This window comes from Pseudopodoces humilis, chromosome 8, assembly GCF_049639895.1.
Source record: "Pseudopodoces humilis isolate 2021_Gansu_Grassland_sample_001 chromosome 8, ASM4963989v1, whole genome shotgun sequence".
NCBI lineage: Eukaryota > Metazoa > Chordata > Aves > Passeriformes > Paridae > Pseudopodoces > Pseudopodoces humilis.
Genome location: NC_142207.1, coordinates 36,194,207 through 36,207,767, shown reverse-complemented (window position 1 = coordinate 36,207,767; position 13,561 = coordinate 36,194,207). Strand labels below are relative to the sequence as shown.

General features: G+C 46.4%; 1 protein-coding gene across 1 annotated transcript; it reads left to right on the top strand.

The window, feature by feature from the left end:
* Positions 1 to 5,953: 5,953 nt before the first annotated feature.
* Positions 5,954 to 12,767, top strand: COPS8 (COP9 signalosome subunit 8). Its single transcript, XM_005532760.3, has 8 exons — positions 5,954 to 6,095; positions 6,913 to 6,983; positions 7,705 to 7,753; positions 7,906 to 8,038; positions 8,869 to 8,976; positions 9,217 to 9,279; positions 10,406 to 10,447; positions 11,063 to 12,767. The coding sequence occupies exons 1-8, from the start codon at positions 6,018 to 6,020 to the stop codon at positions 11,140 to 11,142; spliced, it is 624 nt and encodes a 207-aa protein (XP_005532817.1). The 5' UTR covers positions 5,954 to 6,017; the 3' UTR covers positions 11,143 to 12,767.
* Positions 12,768 to 13,561: the final 794 nt, after the last annotated feature.

The window sequence follows — 13,561 nt, the reverse complement described above, 5'->3', positions numbered from 1 at the left end:
TTGAGCTGATCCTTGGAAATTAAAGAGCAAATAAGCAACACATTTCCCCTCCCAGTCTCACCAGAGTATCTCCTCAGAAGGCGCTTCACAGAATCACTTGGGCTGGAAAAGTCCAACCTGTGACCAATCCCCACCTTGTCACTCATCCCAGAGCACTGAGTGCCACATCCTTGGACACCTCCAGGGATAGGCACTCCAACACCTCCTTGGGTAGTCCCTTCCAATGCCTGACCACCCCTTCCATGAAGACATTCCTCCTGATGTCCAACCTGAACCTCCTCTGGGACAGCTTGAGGACATTTCCTGTTGTCTTGTCACTGGTTCTCTGGAGGAGAGGCCGACCCCACCTGTCTACAATCCTCAGGCTCCTCTGGGCCAGGATGCTTGTGTGGGATGCTGATAGGATGGCACAGGGATTCCTCACCTCAGGCAGAACTGGCAGTGTCCCCTCTTTGGAGTCCGCAGGGCCGCGCACAGCGGGTCCCGCGCTGCATCCCGGCACAGCTGGATGGAGATCCCAGCTGTTGGCAGGCAGGGCTGGCGGAACAAAGAGGCCATTGCGACGGCGACTTTGAGCGATGGAGAGCAAAGCCCGGCAGCTCCCCGCAAGCGTCGGGGGCCGTGAAATCCGATTCGTGCCCCTCGGCGGCAGCGCTGGAGAAGGGACCGGGAAGGGACCCCGCGGCAGGGACGGGAGCGCCCTGGGGCGGCGGGGAGGGACAGGTGGCCGCGGGCTGGGAGGAAGGAGCCGTAACGAGGCGCCGCGGACACAAGATCCTCTTTGTTCGGATGTTACTGAAGTAGAAGAGTGGCTGCGGGAGAGGTCTCGGCACAGCTGCCTGAACTCCTTCTCTCCCGGAGATCAAAGCCCGCCTTTCTAATTGCGGCTTTTATTGCACTCGCCCGAAACACTCGCCCGCTGTCCCGGTGGCTTTGGCGGGGGACAGGTGTTTTTTAACACGCGTGCCATCACGGGAGATTAGCGGATTTAAAAGCGTGTCCCGGGACACACGGCGATGCACCGCGCTGCTGTTAAAAGGAGGGATGCTGAGCCGCGCAGGGAGGTTTCTGCAGGAGCTCCTGCCTCCCTGGCACGGCAGAGGCGTTTCCCCCCTCCAGCCCCAGCACAGAATGGGAGGCCAAAGGAGGAAGCCGCTGGGTTCACAATGTGAGCCCTGTGCATCCCATCCTGCTGAAAAGGGCATTGGCTGGAGAGGGGCTCCTGCACAGGGATGCTCCATCCTGCAGATGCCCTAGCTGGACCAGATGGACTCACTCCATCCCCCAAATGTTCTCTACTGCACAAGGGACTCTCCTCAGTTCACACCCTCCAACATCCCTGTTGGACCAGGGACCCACCTGCTCCATTCCTCAAATGCCTCAGCAGGAGCAGGGACCCTCCATCCCCCAACCATCCCATGCTTGACCTGGGATTGTCCCACTCCAGAGCTGAAAATATCCCATGCTGGACGCTTGACCCCCTCAAACACCCTACAATGGACCAGGAATCCCCACCTCCTCTTTATCCCCTGGAATCTGGGGGCTTTCAGAGGTTTCCAAGCCAGGAAACAGCGTGGTGGGGGAACAGTCAAGAGAAGAGCAGTCACATTGCTCAAAGGTACCAAAGCTCTTTGCCATAGAGGATTAAAATATGTGGAGAGCAAGAACTGCTGGCCCAGGAGCCAGGGAGGGGACAGAAACTTGGCTGAAGATCCCAGAGAACAAAGCAAAAACAGGAAAATGCACAGACAAGCCTGGAAAGTCATAAAAACAAAAGTTTAGGTTAAATACACAGAGGGTCTCTTATCCCCTTGGCAGGTTAGGAAAGGGCAACCTTTGCCTCCAGAGCCTCTGGCAGAAGCCATCACTCCTGGTTACTCACAGGGAAGATAAGAGGACGGGGATGGAGGTGTCCAGCGTGGACAGAACGGAGCTCAGCCACCCCCAAATCTCAGCTCTGGGGAAGTTTTGCTCTGGAGCAGCAGCAAGACACAGATTCCCATAGGCAAGGACAGCTGGATGGAAAACTCATCACTTCCTGCTACTCTGGCCACTTTTTGGTCTCCTACACATCCTTCAAGCTCCTCAGCCTCTCTGATTTAAGTAGTTTTTTTACCTTTACTTCACAGAATCACAGAATTATAGGATGGTTTGGAAAGGACCTTAAAGCCCATCCAGTCCCACCCACTGCCATGGGCAGGGACACCTTTCATTACCCCAGGTTGCTCCAAGCCTCACCCAAATCTGACCTCGGATACTTCCAGGAATGGGGCAGCCACAGTTTCTCTGGGCACCCTGTGCCAGATATTTATACCATCCTGCTGGAGTACAAACCTGTAGAAATGAGACTTTGGGTCTGAGGTCAAATCAAGGATGAGGGCAGCAAAAAAGAAAAGAAAAAGAAAAAAAAAAAAAGTGTAATATCCCAAATATCCCAGATAGCTTCTTGTTTATTGGAGTTTAAACCAACGCCCCTATTGAAATGCAATAGATTATAAAGCTTGTTTGGGGAAAAAGCAGCAATAATTTCCCATCAGCTGCTCGCAGTTTCCTTTCATGGGCTCAGCTCCTAAAACCGAGGCGTTTTCCCTTTGATGTCATGGAAGGAAATAATGTGTTTGGATCCAGCTTTTGCTCAGATCAGCCCAGCTAGTGCCAATCAGGCTGTTGAGGGAATGGGAAGGGTGTGGAGAGGTTCAGCTTGACCCCTTAGAACCATTTTCTTTAACTTTCACATTAAATTAGTGTCCTATTGTTCCATATCTCCCCGTTGCATCTTAATTTCCCCATCACCAGTCTTTTGTTCCCCTACACAAAGCTTTGGAAGCAGATGAGAAAGGGAAACCACTTGCAATCATCTTTCCAGAGGGTACCTCCAGATCACAGGCAGCAGCACATGGAAACGACTGGGAAAATGAAGCCCTGTCACGAAATCTCTGCTAATTTTTCTTGGAAACGCCTTGGTATTGCTTTGAAAACTACTTGGGACTGTCCAGGATGGCAGAACTGGGATCCATTTCCCTCCCTGCTTTAAAATTCATGCAAGGCACAAACGAGTTGCTGAGATTTTCCTGCCATCATCACCAGGAGCTGAATAAAAATCACATTAAATTTACTTTACACTTCTACAGCAGCTGGCGGCCACGTCTTTAAGTGCTTTTCGAGCCTGTGGGCCAAAGAAAAATCAGGATGCTGTCAAGTCAAGGAGCCTTCCCGTTAATTTAACGTGGTTGGCTTTGCCAGTGGGATAGATTTTCCAACGTGCTCAGCTGTTTTATGAGTCTGGCCTCTTCTTTTGGTGTCTGAATTGAGGAGTAACTCCTGAGTGAAATAAATGACCCTGTGGTTTTCTGGGATGCTGGCTCAGGCAGTGTCCATCACTGTCCAGAGGTCCTGGATGATGCCACCATACTGAGGCCAGGCTCCAGTCAACCCCAGGAATATCTTCCAAACCTGGATTTACACCCCTGAAAAATACCACAAAATCACTGTATTTTATCTTGGTGACTTGAAAAGAAGTGTATTCCCTTCTGGCATGTTTCCTGCCTGAAAATGTTACCACAGCCTTAAACAGCTTTGGGAAAGGGGGGAAAAGAGAGAGGGGAGTATGCAGCATATGCTCGCAAAAGGGTAGGTTCTGGCTGATTCCATGCCAAGGAATTGCTTCCAGAGAGGGGCTGGTGGATTTGGAAGTCTTGGCTCAGCCCAGCGGGTCCTCTGTTATTCCAAAAGAAAAAATGGAAACCAAAGCGAAATATTTTTTAAAAAGCCGAATTTCCCCCAAATAGAAAGAGTCTCTCGGTGGAAAGGACAGTGGGATGTTTGGATGTCCGGTTTCCTTGGATTTTTAGGCAGTTTCTCTTGCAGCTAGTGCCCTCTTGAGGACACCTCTCCTCTATTCCATTTTTTTACTGGGTTGTTTCCCCCCCTAAACGAAATGATCTCCGGGCAGGGAGCAGGAGCAGGTGCTGCCAATCTGCCCAGGCCCAACACAGCCAGCGGTGCCGGGGACTGGCTCATGCCTTCCCACCTGGACCCACCAGGATGGAGGATGGCACCGGGATGTGGGATTGCAGCGCCTGACATCCCCCCCAGGAGACGAATCCTTCCCAAATCAGCGCGTTCCCGGTGGCAATCCGGGATGCTCTGACCCCAGCCCTGAGGGAAGGTCCCCCACCGGCATCATCACAAGCTGCCGCCCGCTTTGCTCCCCTCCTCGCCTCCCGAAAACACGAGATAATTGGGAATGGGAGCAAAAGGTGAGGACAGTGCTCCTCTCAGATGTCCGAATGTCAAAGAGACGCTGGCACAGAGCTGGAGGCAACAAAGGGCCGTCGGGATCGATGTGGCTGGCGGGGACGGGAGGTTGTTTCCCAGGAAAAGTGATGCCCGAGCCGGCGGAGCAGCAGTGCCATCGCCTGGAGCCCTCCTCCAAGATGCTGTGCCTCGGGCGAATCCCAAAGCCAGCACAAACACACGCTAGTTTTGTTTTTTCGAGAGCCAAAACCTCTCCCGGAGCACGGGGACTCCATGGCAAAGGGATCAGGATTTATGCCATTCTTCCTTTTTTGGTTTTTTTTCACCCCAAAAGTGTGGAGAACGCACGAATTTTGCACTGAGGTGGTGCAGCCCTTGAGCACGGCTTGGGAAAGCTCCCTGCATAAAGAATAAATGGTTTGGGGAATGATTTTTAGGGCAGTTCTGGGGATGGAAGATGGGGGGAAGCACTGGGGTCAGGCTTTGTTCAAGGAATAGGGAGCAGAGGATGATGGCGAAAAGCGAATCCGTTGTACCAGAAAGCAAAGTTTTGCAGAAAATGAGCCCCTCGGGGTGATTTTACCATAAAAATATGAACTTAGATCTGTGACCCTAATAATTACATAGATTTGGAGATAATCTTGCTATTTTCCATCACCTCCTATGCTTCAAACTGGGCTGCAAACACGTCCAAACCCACTCCAAGCCATTAATAGGGCTCCTGAGCCTAATTCTGGGAAAAGATGGGCAGGGCTGGGGCTCCTGGTGCTGGATGGGACCTCACTGGGGATGGGGAGCCATGGAAAAGCCACGGCCGAGGGGTGGTTCCACCTCTAAAACAGCACCTGTGCTGTTAAATGTCGTTTTAGCTTATTGTGGGCTCTTTTATAAGACAAAAGCACAGATACAGATGCTTCGCTGTATATATACCGAATATTTATTGGGTATATATCGCAGCAGTGTCAGGGAAGGTCTTAGCTGGATGTTGGGAAAAGGGTGAGCTCTGAACAGGCTCCCCCGGGAAATGGTCACATTCCCAAGGCTGCCAGAGCTCAAGGAATGCATGGACAACGCTCCCGAGCACAGGGTGGGATTGTTGGGGTGCCTGTGCAGGACTGTGGGGTTGGACTTGATGATCCTTGTGGGTGAACTCAGGATATTCCATAATCCTATGACCTGTCTCCAGCAGTGCTGATTTCTCTGCAAGCAGGGGATTTCATAGAGAACAAAGATAAAGAAACCCAGCTAAACTGGGTAAAACTACTTTTAAAACCCACCAGAAACAGGCACAGAGCTGGAAAAGCACTTCCTATCCCTTGAGAATATCCCTTATGTATATGGAATGTGCAATAAGGGATGGAGGGCTCCCGTCTCACGCATCCCATAAAATGTGACAAATACGGAGAGAAAACTGAACGTGGACATACATAGGACTCCGTATCGCACGCCAAACACACTCAGTTCCTTTTGTGATGCGGAAACTTTGCTTATTGCACTGAAAATAAAGGGATTCAAAAGGGCTTTAATCATCCCCACCCTCATGAAGCGCGCGCCGCCCTCAGCCCCTCACGGGAATTGGCCACGCCCCCAAACCTGACCACGCCCTCCCCGTCTTGGCCGCGCCTCCTGCATGGCCACGCCCCCTCAGTCCTCCAGGAGCACAGAGAGGCGGGCGGAAGGTGCGGAAAGGGAAGGGCCGGCGGCGGAAGTGACGTCAAGCGCGGGCGCCTGATGCGGGCGGGCGGCGCCGTGAGGGGAAGATGCCGGTGGCGGTGATGGCCGAGAGCTCCGTGAGCTTCAGGCGGCTCCTGGAGCAGTGCGAGACGCAGGAGCTGGAGGTGCTGCCGGGCGGGGAGGGGGCGGTCTGCGTGTGTGAGGTGGGGAGGGTGCGTGGGCGTGAGTGTGAGCGGGGGAGGGCTCAGTGTTTGAGCTTGCCCCTCGGACTCCCCAGAGAGCCCTTCAGAAACTCGCAGCCTGCAGATAAATGGGTATTCCGGATAAATATATAATTATTCGTGTCGTTTCAGAGGGAGTATGAGGGGGGTAGTTTGTGTGTTTGCGTCCTTCTCGTGGTTGAGAAAAGAAAAATATTGATCGGGGGAGTGGAAGCAGAGCCTTGAGCCAGGCTGGGGGAATTACCCTTATATCGAGTTTTATTATGGCAGCTTTCACTGGAAGCTCCCTCCGTGCTGTTTTACGTTCTGCTGTCCCTTGAGAAAAGGCCTGAAGCCTTATTGGAAATCTTTGTGGCTTTCAAGTTATTGCAGGCTTTCAAAATGTTGCGGTTTTTTCTTTATCACTCGTTTTTATCCCTTGTTTCCTCCTCGTGAGATTTGTGAGCTCTGCTGAAGTGTGGCAGTGGCTGAAGCTTAGCTTGAGTTTTATGAGAGGGGCAGAGAAGCTTTGCTGTGGTGGAGTGGTGTGAGCTGAAGTTCAGCTGAAGGTAAAAGAAGTCAGGGTGATTTAATTTCACTTTTAACATCTGCCACACCCCCCAAAAATTGCACAGATCTATTATGTGTTGTCAAAAAAAAAATAATCGTAAAAAGGAGTTGTGCTGGAGTGTTCAGTTTACATGAAACTTGGCTTCCTGCTGCGTTTTATATCACCCTCCTCTCTAAAATCTGTAACCAGAGAATCTGTGTTTGTTTTCAGGCCCCTGGAGGAATTGCCACACCCCTCGTTTATGGCCAGCTGCTGGCTCTGTACCTGCTGCACAATGACATGTGAGTGGCTTGTCCCAGCCTGTGACGCTGGGTTTGTCACCAGCACGTTGGGAATGGGCTGTGTGATGAATAAAAATGCTGTGTTTACAGAGAGATTGCATTAATATTCCTGGGAGTAAGTCTTTTTCACCCTTGATCTGACAGGAAAACTATTCTCCTTTCCTTGCTCTTCCCCACCCTTTTGAACTGTGGGGGAAATTTGGGAATAAAGTTCATTAAGTGGTGAAACTGGCTCCTTTGGGAAGTGTTAAATGTTTCAGTGTTTTGTTTTGTAGCTGTTCAGGGCTGCATTTGTTTTGGGTTGGATTGAAGGATGTTCCTTGTGTTTAAATCCCAGCAGGGTAACTCTGGACCATCCATGTTAAAAATAAGGGATACTGTTGGCTTGAGGGAGCTCAATCTGCAGGAAGCAGAGATCCTGGGAATTTGGTCTGGGGCGTTATTCCATGTCTCTGTGTGTACTTGATGCACTAAACCTGGAGTTTTAGGGAGAAATTGCTTTCCCAAACTGGTGTTAAATGAGGCAGTTAATGAACTGTTTGTTGTGTTGTGGCAGCCCAGTGTTGTCTGCTGGAGAGCAGCTCTGTTTTCCCACTTCAGTATCCAACATTTCTTCCTAGAAAGAATATTTTAAGGCACTGAGAGTGTTCATTACATCTGGACAAATCTTGTGGTGTCTCATTTGGTGACTAAAAAGTACTTTAATTTCTTTTTTTTTAAGGAATAATGCACGTTATCTCTGGAAAAGAATCCCTCCTGCTATCAAATCTGTAAGTACTGTGTCAAATTTAACTCAGAAACCTGCTCCTTTTGTTGCACAGCAATGTTCTCTGAAAATCTGGGTATGGAAACGGGTTTTATGGTCAGTGTAGAGGATTTTCTTCTGGGTTAACACTTGTGGGTATTTCTTTGGTCACAACAGGCAAATGCTGAGCTTGGTGCAGTTTGGTCAGTGGGACAAAGAATCTGGCAGAGGGACTTCCCAGGAATCTACACAGCAATCGGTGCACATCAGTGGTCTGAGACTATCCAGCCAATCATGGAAGCACTCAGAGGTACAAGCCGAGCTTGTCTGGGGAGCAGGGGATTGCCTGGAATTAAATTTGTGTCTGTTCCAACAAATTGTCAATTGTGAAAAATCAGAAGTGGTCAGGAAAACTGTTGCCAAGTTTTTGTAGGTTTTACTAAAAGGTTTTTAGGTATCAGGTATAAATAGAAAGCTCATTAGAAAAACTTGTAGGAACAAATAAATTTGTTTTAGTAGGATTTTGTTTCTGGGTATTCTTTGACACTGGAATTTCATAAACCATGTGGTTTGTTCTGTAAGAGCAAAACAGACCATTAATTACCCAGTTTTATCAGACTTCTAACCAGTGATTCAGGGAACTTGGCTTGGCATTTCAGAACCCTGTAGGACTTACAAGAAGGTTTTTCTGTGAAATGTTTTCTACTCTGTGTAATGTTAACATACAAATTCTTGCTCCTAGAGGGAGGGCAGTGCAGACTGCCAAAAAGAGGTGCAGTAACAAATTCTCTGTAGCTTGAGAAACAGCTGCTTTTTAGCTGCCATTAATTATTAACTAATTGCTGCCATATTGCAAACAGAGAATGCCAGCAGATGCAGAGTTTCCTAAAGTGTTCTCTGGTGGTAGAGCCCAGGATGCTGCAGGCTGCATTTGAAGGTTCAGTGTGGGCTCTGAGGGGATTTGTCCTGGCAGAGAACACATTGTTGTCTCTTGCTGCTGTGAACTGTGGGAAGGGAGGGGGAACTCCTGAAGCCTTCACTTGAGGGCTGGTAGTGATATTCCAAAGGTGATAGAATTGAGGGAATGTTCTCAGATTTCCCAGCTCTGGAGATGAGTCTCCTGTGTTCCTCTCTCCCTAGATGCAACCAGGAGACGAGCCTTTGGACTGGTTTCCCAGGCTTACACATCAATAGTTGCAGATGATTTTGCAGCCTTTGTTGGCCTTCCTGTAGAAGAAGCTGTGAAAGGTACTTGGCATTATTCCCAGTAATTTTTATACTGATGATGAGCTTAGAAAGCTCTGAGTGATGATTAATAAAAATGTATCTACAAATTCTGAGGCCGTTAAGTGATGGGGAAGTTATTGGAGAAAAAAAATAAAATATTGGTTCTGGATAATGGTTTGCTTTTCGAAAAATTATTTGCCGTTAATTATCGTTGTTTATTCTCCCCTTCTGTATCTTACAAATGCCCAAATGCTTTTCCAGGTGTGCTAGAACAGGGCTGGCAAGCAGACTTTGCAACTCGCATGGTGATGCCTAAAAAGCCAGGTAGGTGGAGCTGTTACTTCATGAAACATTCAACGTTTTCTAGGAATTAAGTGCTAAGTTTTTCATTGCAGCTTTGCACGGGATTCTGTTAGATACTTTTTGGACACTCATGTTGCTCGTAAACACGGGGCATGTGTAAAATGTGAGGAAGTACAAAGTGGTGGGTTTGGTTTGAACTTAAAAGTAGTTTGGATTAAGCTACATCCTCACATGAACTTGTTTAAACAAAAGCAGACAGGATGTGCTGTGATTGCTCCCTCTCCTCCTCTGCTGCTGGCTCTGCCTGTGTGGAACATAAACTGGATGACCTCAAATGGCATGTCTTAACCTAGTAAAGATGAGTGAAAAACAGATCATCTTGAACCTGATAATTTTTTTTTTTTCCTTCAGGGGAATTAGAACTTCTTTAGGCAGGGATTTAGTCAATCTGAATCTTGGTGTTCTGAGGAGCTTCAGTTGTTGGTATAATTCTCTTTGCTTTTAAAATTTAAATCTTCTTTTCTTCACTTTCATGGTGTTGATAACCTGTTCCTGCAAAGCTTGGTCTGCAGAAATTTTATCTCCTTTTCTTTTCTTTTTTTTCCCTTTTTTCTAAGCTGTATCTGGCTGAGGCAAAAAGCTCTAAAAGCAGGATGAAAAAACTGCTCTGTGCAGCTGTGGCAGAAGGAGCCAAATTACAGCATATCCAAAAGGGCAAGGCCTGTTGGGCTAAGAAATTTATATGGGCAGAGTTTTTGGGTGTTCAGAGCCCATAATAAACAGGTTCCAGGTGCTGAAGTTTTCCCCTAAGGGGCACAAAGCCAAATGGAGCCCTGAGATTTTATATATGATCAGGTGGGGTTTTTATGGACTGGTTGCAAAATATGCAGAGCTTAAAAAACCTGGGAATTACTTATATGTGTTTTTGTTTTGGTTTTTTTTCTAAAAGTGAGGGCAAGAGCTACTGTTCAGGCAAAAGAAAGAGGCACTCTTTTGAAGCAGCTAATCCTTGGGTACTCTGCTTTTTATTTATAAAATAAAGTGTGTTGAATAAACAGGTTTAATTTTTATTAGCTTTTGATCCATGTTTTGTTGCCTAGAACTGTTTAAAACTGTTCCACTGGGCTAATTTTATGTTTTTCTCCAGGTGTGCTGGAAGCTTCATTTAACAGATTTATTCCTTCATCAGGTATTTTTGTTTGTATATAATGGATTTAGCTAACCTTGCATAAACAGTGTCACCAGCACCACTGAATGGGAGTTGAGTCCTAGAGAAGTGAAAGTTATCACTGGCCCTTCCAAAATAAAAAACAAATGTAAATGTGCTTCTCCCTCTGTCTTCTCACTCCCTCGTGTTTTAAGCAGTGCCTGAGATTCCCGAGGTTCCCACTTTGTGTTCTGTTGGTCTGATCACCCACTAGATCTGTTTGTTTGGAGTCTTCAGAATGGCAGCTTGCAAGGAAAGAAGCAACCAGTGAGCTTCAGGAGGTTTTTCCTCAGAATACTGTAAGCTCTCATTGCTCAGACTCCAGTGTGTGTAAAGAAATTCTGGAGGCTGCTGACAAGTGGAACTTGTTGCAGTAGTTTTTGTAGTTAGTAACTCTTGGACTACTGGATGGTGCAGATTACAGAGATTATGTCAGATAGAGCTGTGTAGAGAGGAGATAGAATTAAGACCTGCCCCCAGAAGGCTGTTGAAAGTTCGATGCCTTTAATTTTCTTCCCTTACTGTTGTGATGGATGGTGCTGCTGATGGATTTGCTTTCTAAATTTCATTAATGATCCATTTGTTTTATCTTTACAGAACCTGCTCCGGTCCCACCAATTCCCAATGAACAGCAGTTGGCAAGATTGACTGACTATGTGGCTTTCCTGGAGAACTGATCACCCTGCTCCTGTGTTCAGAGCAACCTGGGAATCCTGTGTGTTGACAGTTTTAGACCTAAGATTAATTTTGTTCCGTATCTGTTAAATGTTGCAGCGTCCCCCACTCAAAAGTGTGAAGTATCCAGTTTTTGTCAGCCCCACTCCTGTTTTGCCAAAGCCCAGCTAGCAGTGAAACAATCCTTTAACACCTGCAATATTTATTCAGTAGATACACAGCAGTATTACATAGTACTTTTTTTTTTTTTTTAATTGACTCAAAGCAGAACCTTTTTCAGGTGTGTTAGAAATGGAGAAGAAACAATTCTCTGGTGAGTACTGCAGTGATTATCACAGATCTATTGCATGTTGAACTAGAGTACAGAGAGTGGAAGACTGCCCAGCCTGTATGTACAGAGAAAAAATACTTTGATGAAAGTGAAAGAAAACAATACTGCAGTAGCTCTCTCGCAAATATTTTTGTGGCATATTTATAATTGATTTTTTTTTCCCCCTTGTTCTTTCTGGATTGTTAAATCTTCTTGTTCTGATGTGAGAAATTTTACATCAGGCATATTTTTACAGCAGAATAATTGTTTAACAAAGACAAATCTATGCTTTGAGGAAGTATTTTGACTTTTGGAAGGTTTTGTTTGAGTGACATAGGACACCAGATGTTTTCCTGGCTAACCCTACACCTTGAGACCTGTCACCATTACTCCATTTCAGTACAGTGGGCCAGGATCTGCAAGAAATAACAATTCTTACCTGTCTTTAAGCTTTCTGGGTTACTTTTGCAATGATTGGAGAGGAATTTCAAGGTTAGAGTAGGAGCAGAGCCCAGCTGGGAGGGGAGTGATGCATTGTGCTGCAGTGTCCGTTTGAAGAATAATTCTGTCAGAGCAGTACTCTTAATCTTTGAGCTGATAGTGGATTTTGCAAGCAAACATGAATTCTCTTGCCATTTGTGTTATGTTGGTGAAAAGGCTGTGGAGAAAGAGTGGTGCTTTAAAGGGCAGTGCATGGCTCCATTTACTTCTCCCCCCATTTCTGAAATCCTATCCAGAGGTTCCGTGGAAGCTGGCAAGTGTGCTTTTGTGTCGTGATTGTTCTTCCAGTGTGCACTGCCTACTGTACATTCTGTTGGTGAGGGGGTGTTAGCAGGGAGGAATTACAAACTGTGCTTTGCTGCCTTGAGAGCTCCCTTGATATGTAAACACTTTCTCAAAATGATTATTTATTTGAAACCCACCTAAGACTTGGATTGATCAATTTATCTTCAGTGATATTAAAGAACATGTTTACACTGACCTTGTGCACTTTTTAAATTTTCTGCAAAATAAAGGTCTGGTTTGGTGAGTCTTTTTAATGAATTCTTGCTGGCCTAATTTGGATAGGGCTGGTTAAGGATTACTGTAATATTTTATGCCTCAACAGCTTTGTATGCAGCAATTGTATGGTGTTGTATTAAAAAAAAGTACTGGTATCCCTCAGGTGTCTTGAAATATTCCTTGGTGTAAAGTGTTTGAACAGCTGAGTGAAAATTTCCCGTCTGAATTTGTATTGTGCATGTCTGCACTTGTTGGTAGCAGACAACTCTGCTTGGAAAAATTAAACTTAGACATAATTAAAGGATTATTATGTACTCAATGAATGTTAATAGGAGAGGAGCAATGTGGACACTGGCAGTCTGTGTCTCAGATCTGGTATCAAATCATGTCAGCTATGTCAGCTACAGTAAGTTTGACCCTGTCCTCTTCTAACAAGTTGATAACTTCTGTGGTTTCTGGTTTGCTGTAAAATTTAAGCTGTCTTTTAGCTTTGGGTGAGGCATTAACTCATAACTTGCCTTGAGTACTGTGTTCCCAGCCACGCCTTTTGCCTTGTGCTACTTTGAAATCCAAGCTATTTCACACGGATTTCATCCTTGTTACCCTTATCCTTGTTTTTGGTTCACAAATACCTGTCTTCAGATGAGCGGCTTTGTGTTTCCCTATCCAGAGCCCTACCTTGGGAAATAATGTGTGAAATACTCCTAAAGTGACATCTTCAGGCATTTGAATCCTTTCCTGGCCTGCACTAACCCCGTGCTTTCAGCTCAACAAAGAGGAAGTATTTTTGTGCTTGTATTTACTGTTTTAATTGAAGCAACTGGTGTGGGTTTTGGAGTTCTTCCAAGTACAGTGCTGAGTGGAAGGACTTTTGAGTTAAGAAACCATTAGGAATTCAGTTGGGAACAGAGGTTGATGAAGGATTTGGAAAAAAGGAACTCAGTTTTTCATTTCATCTGCATCCCACATGTAATGGAACATTATTTCTTGGCATATCACTGTATTCTTCTATATGGGTCAGCAATGCTCATCTACCCACAGTTCCCCAGTCACTGTAGGGAAAGCTACTTGAGCTCCACCATAACCATAAGGTGGTTAAAACAGGAGAA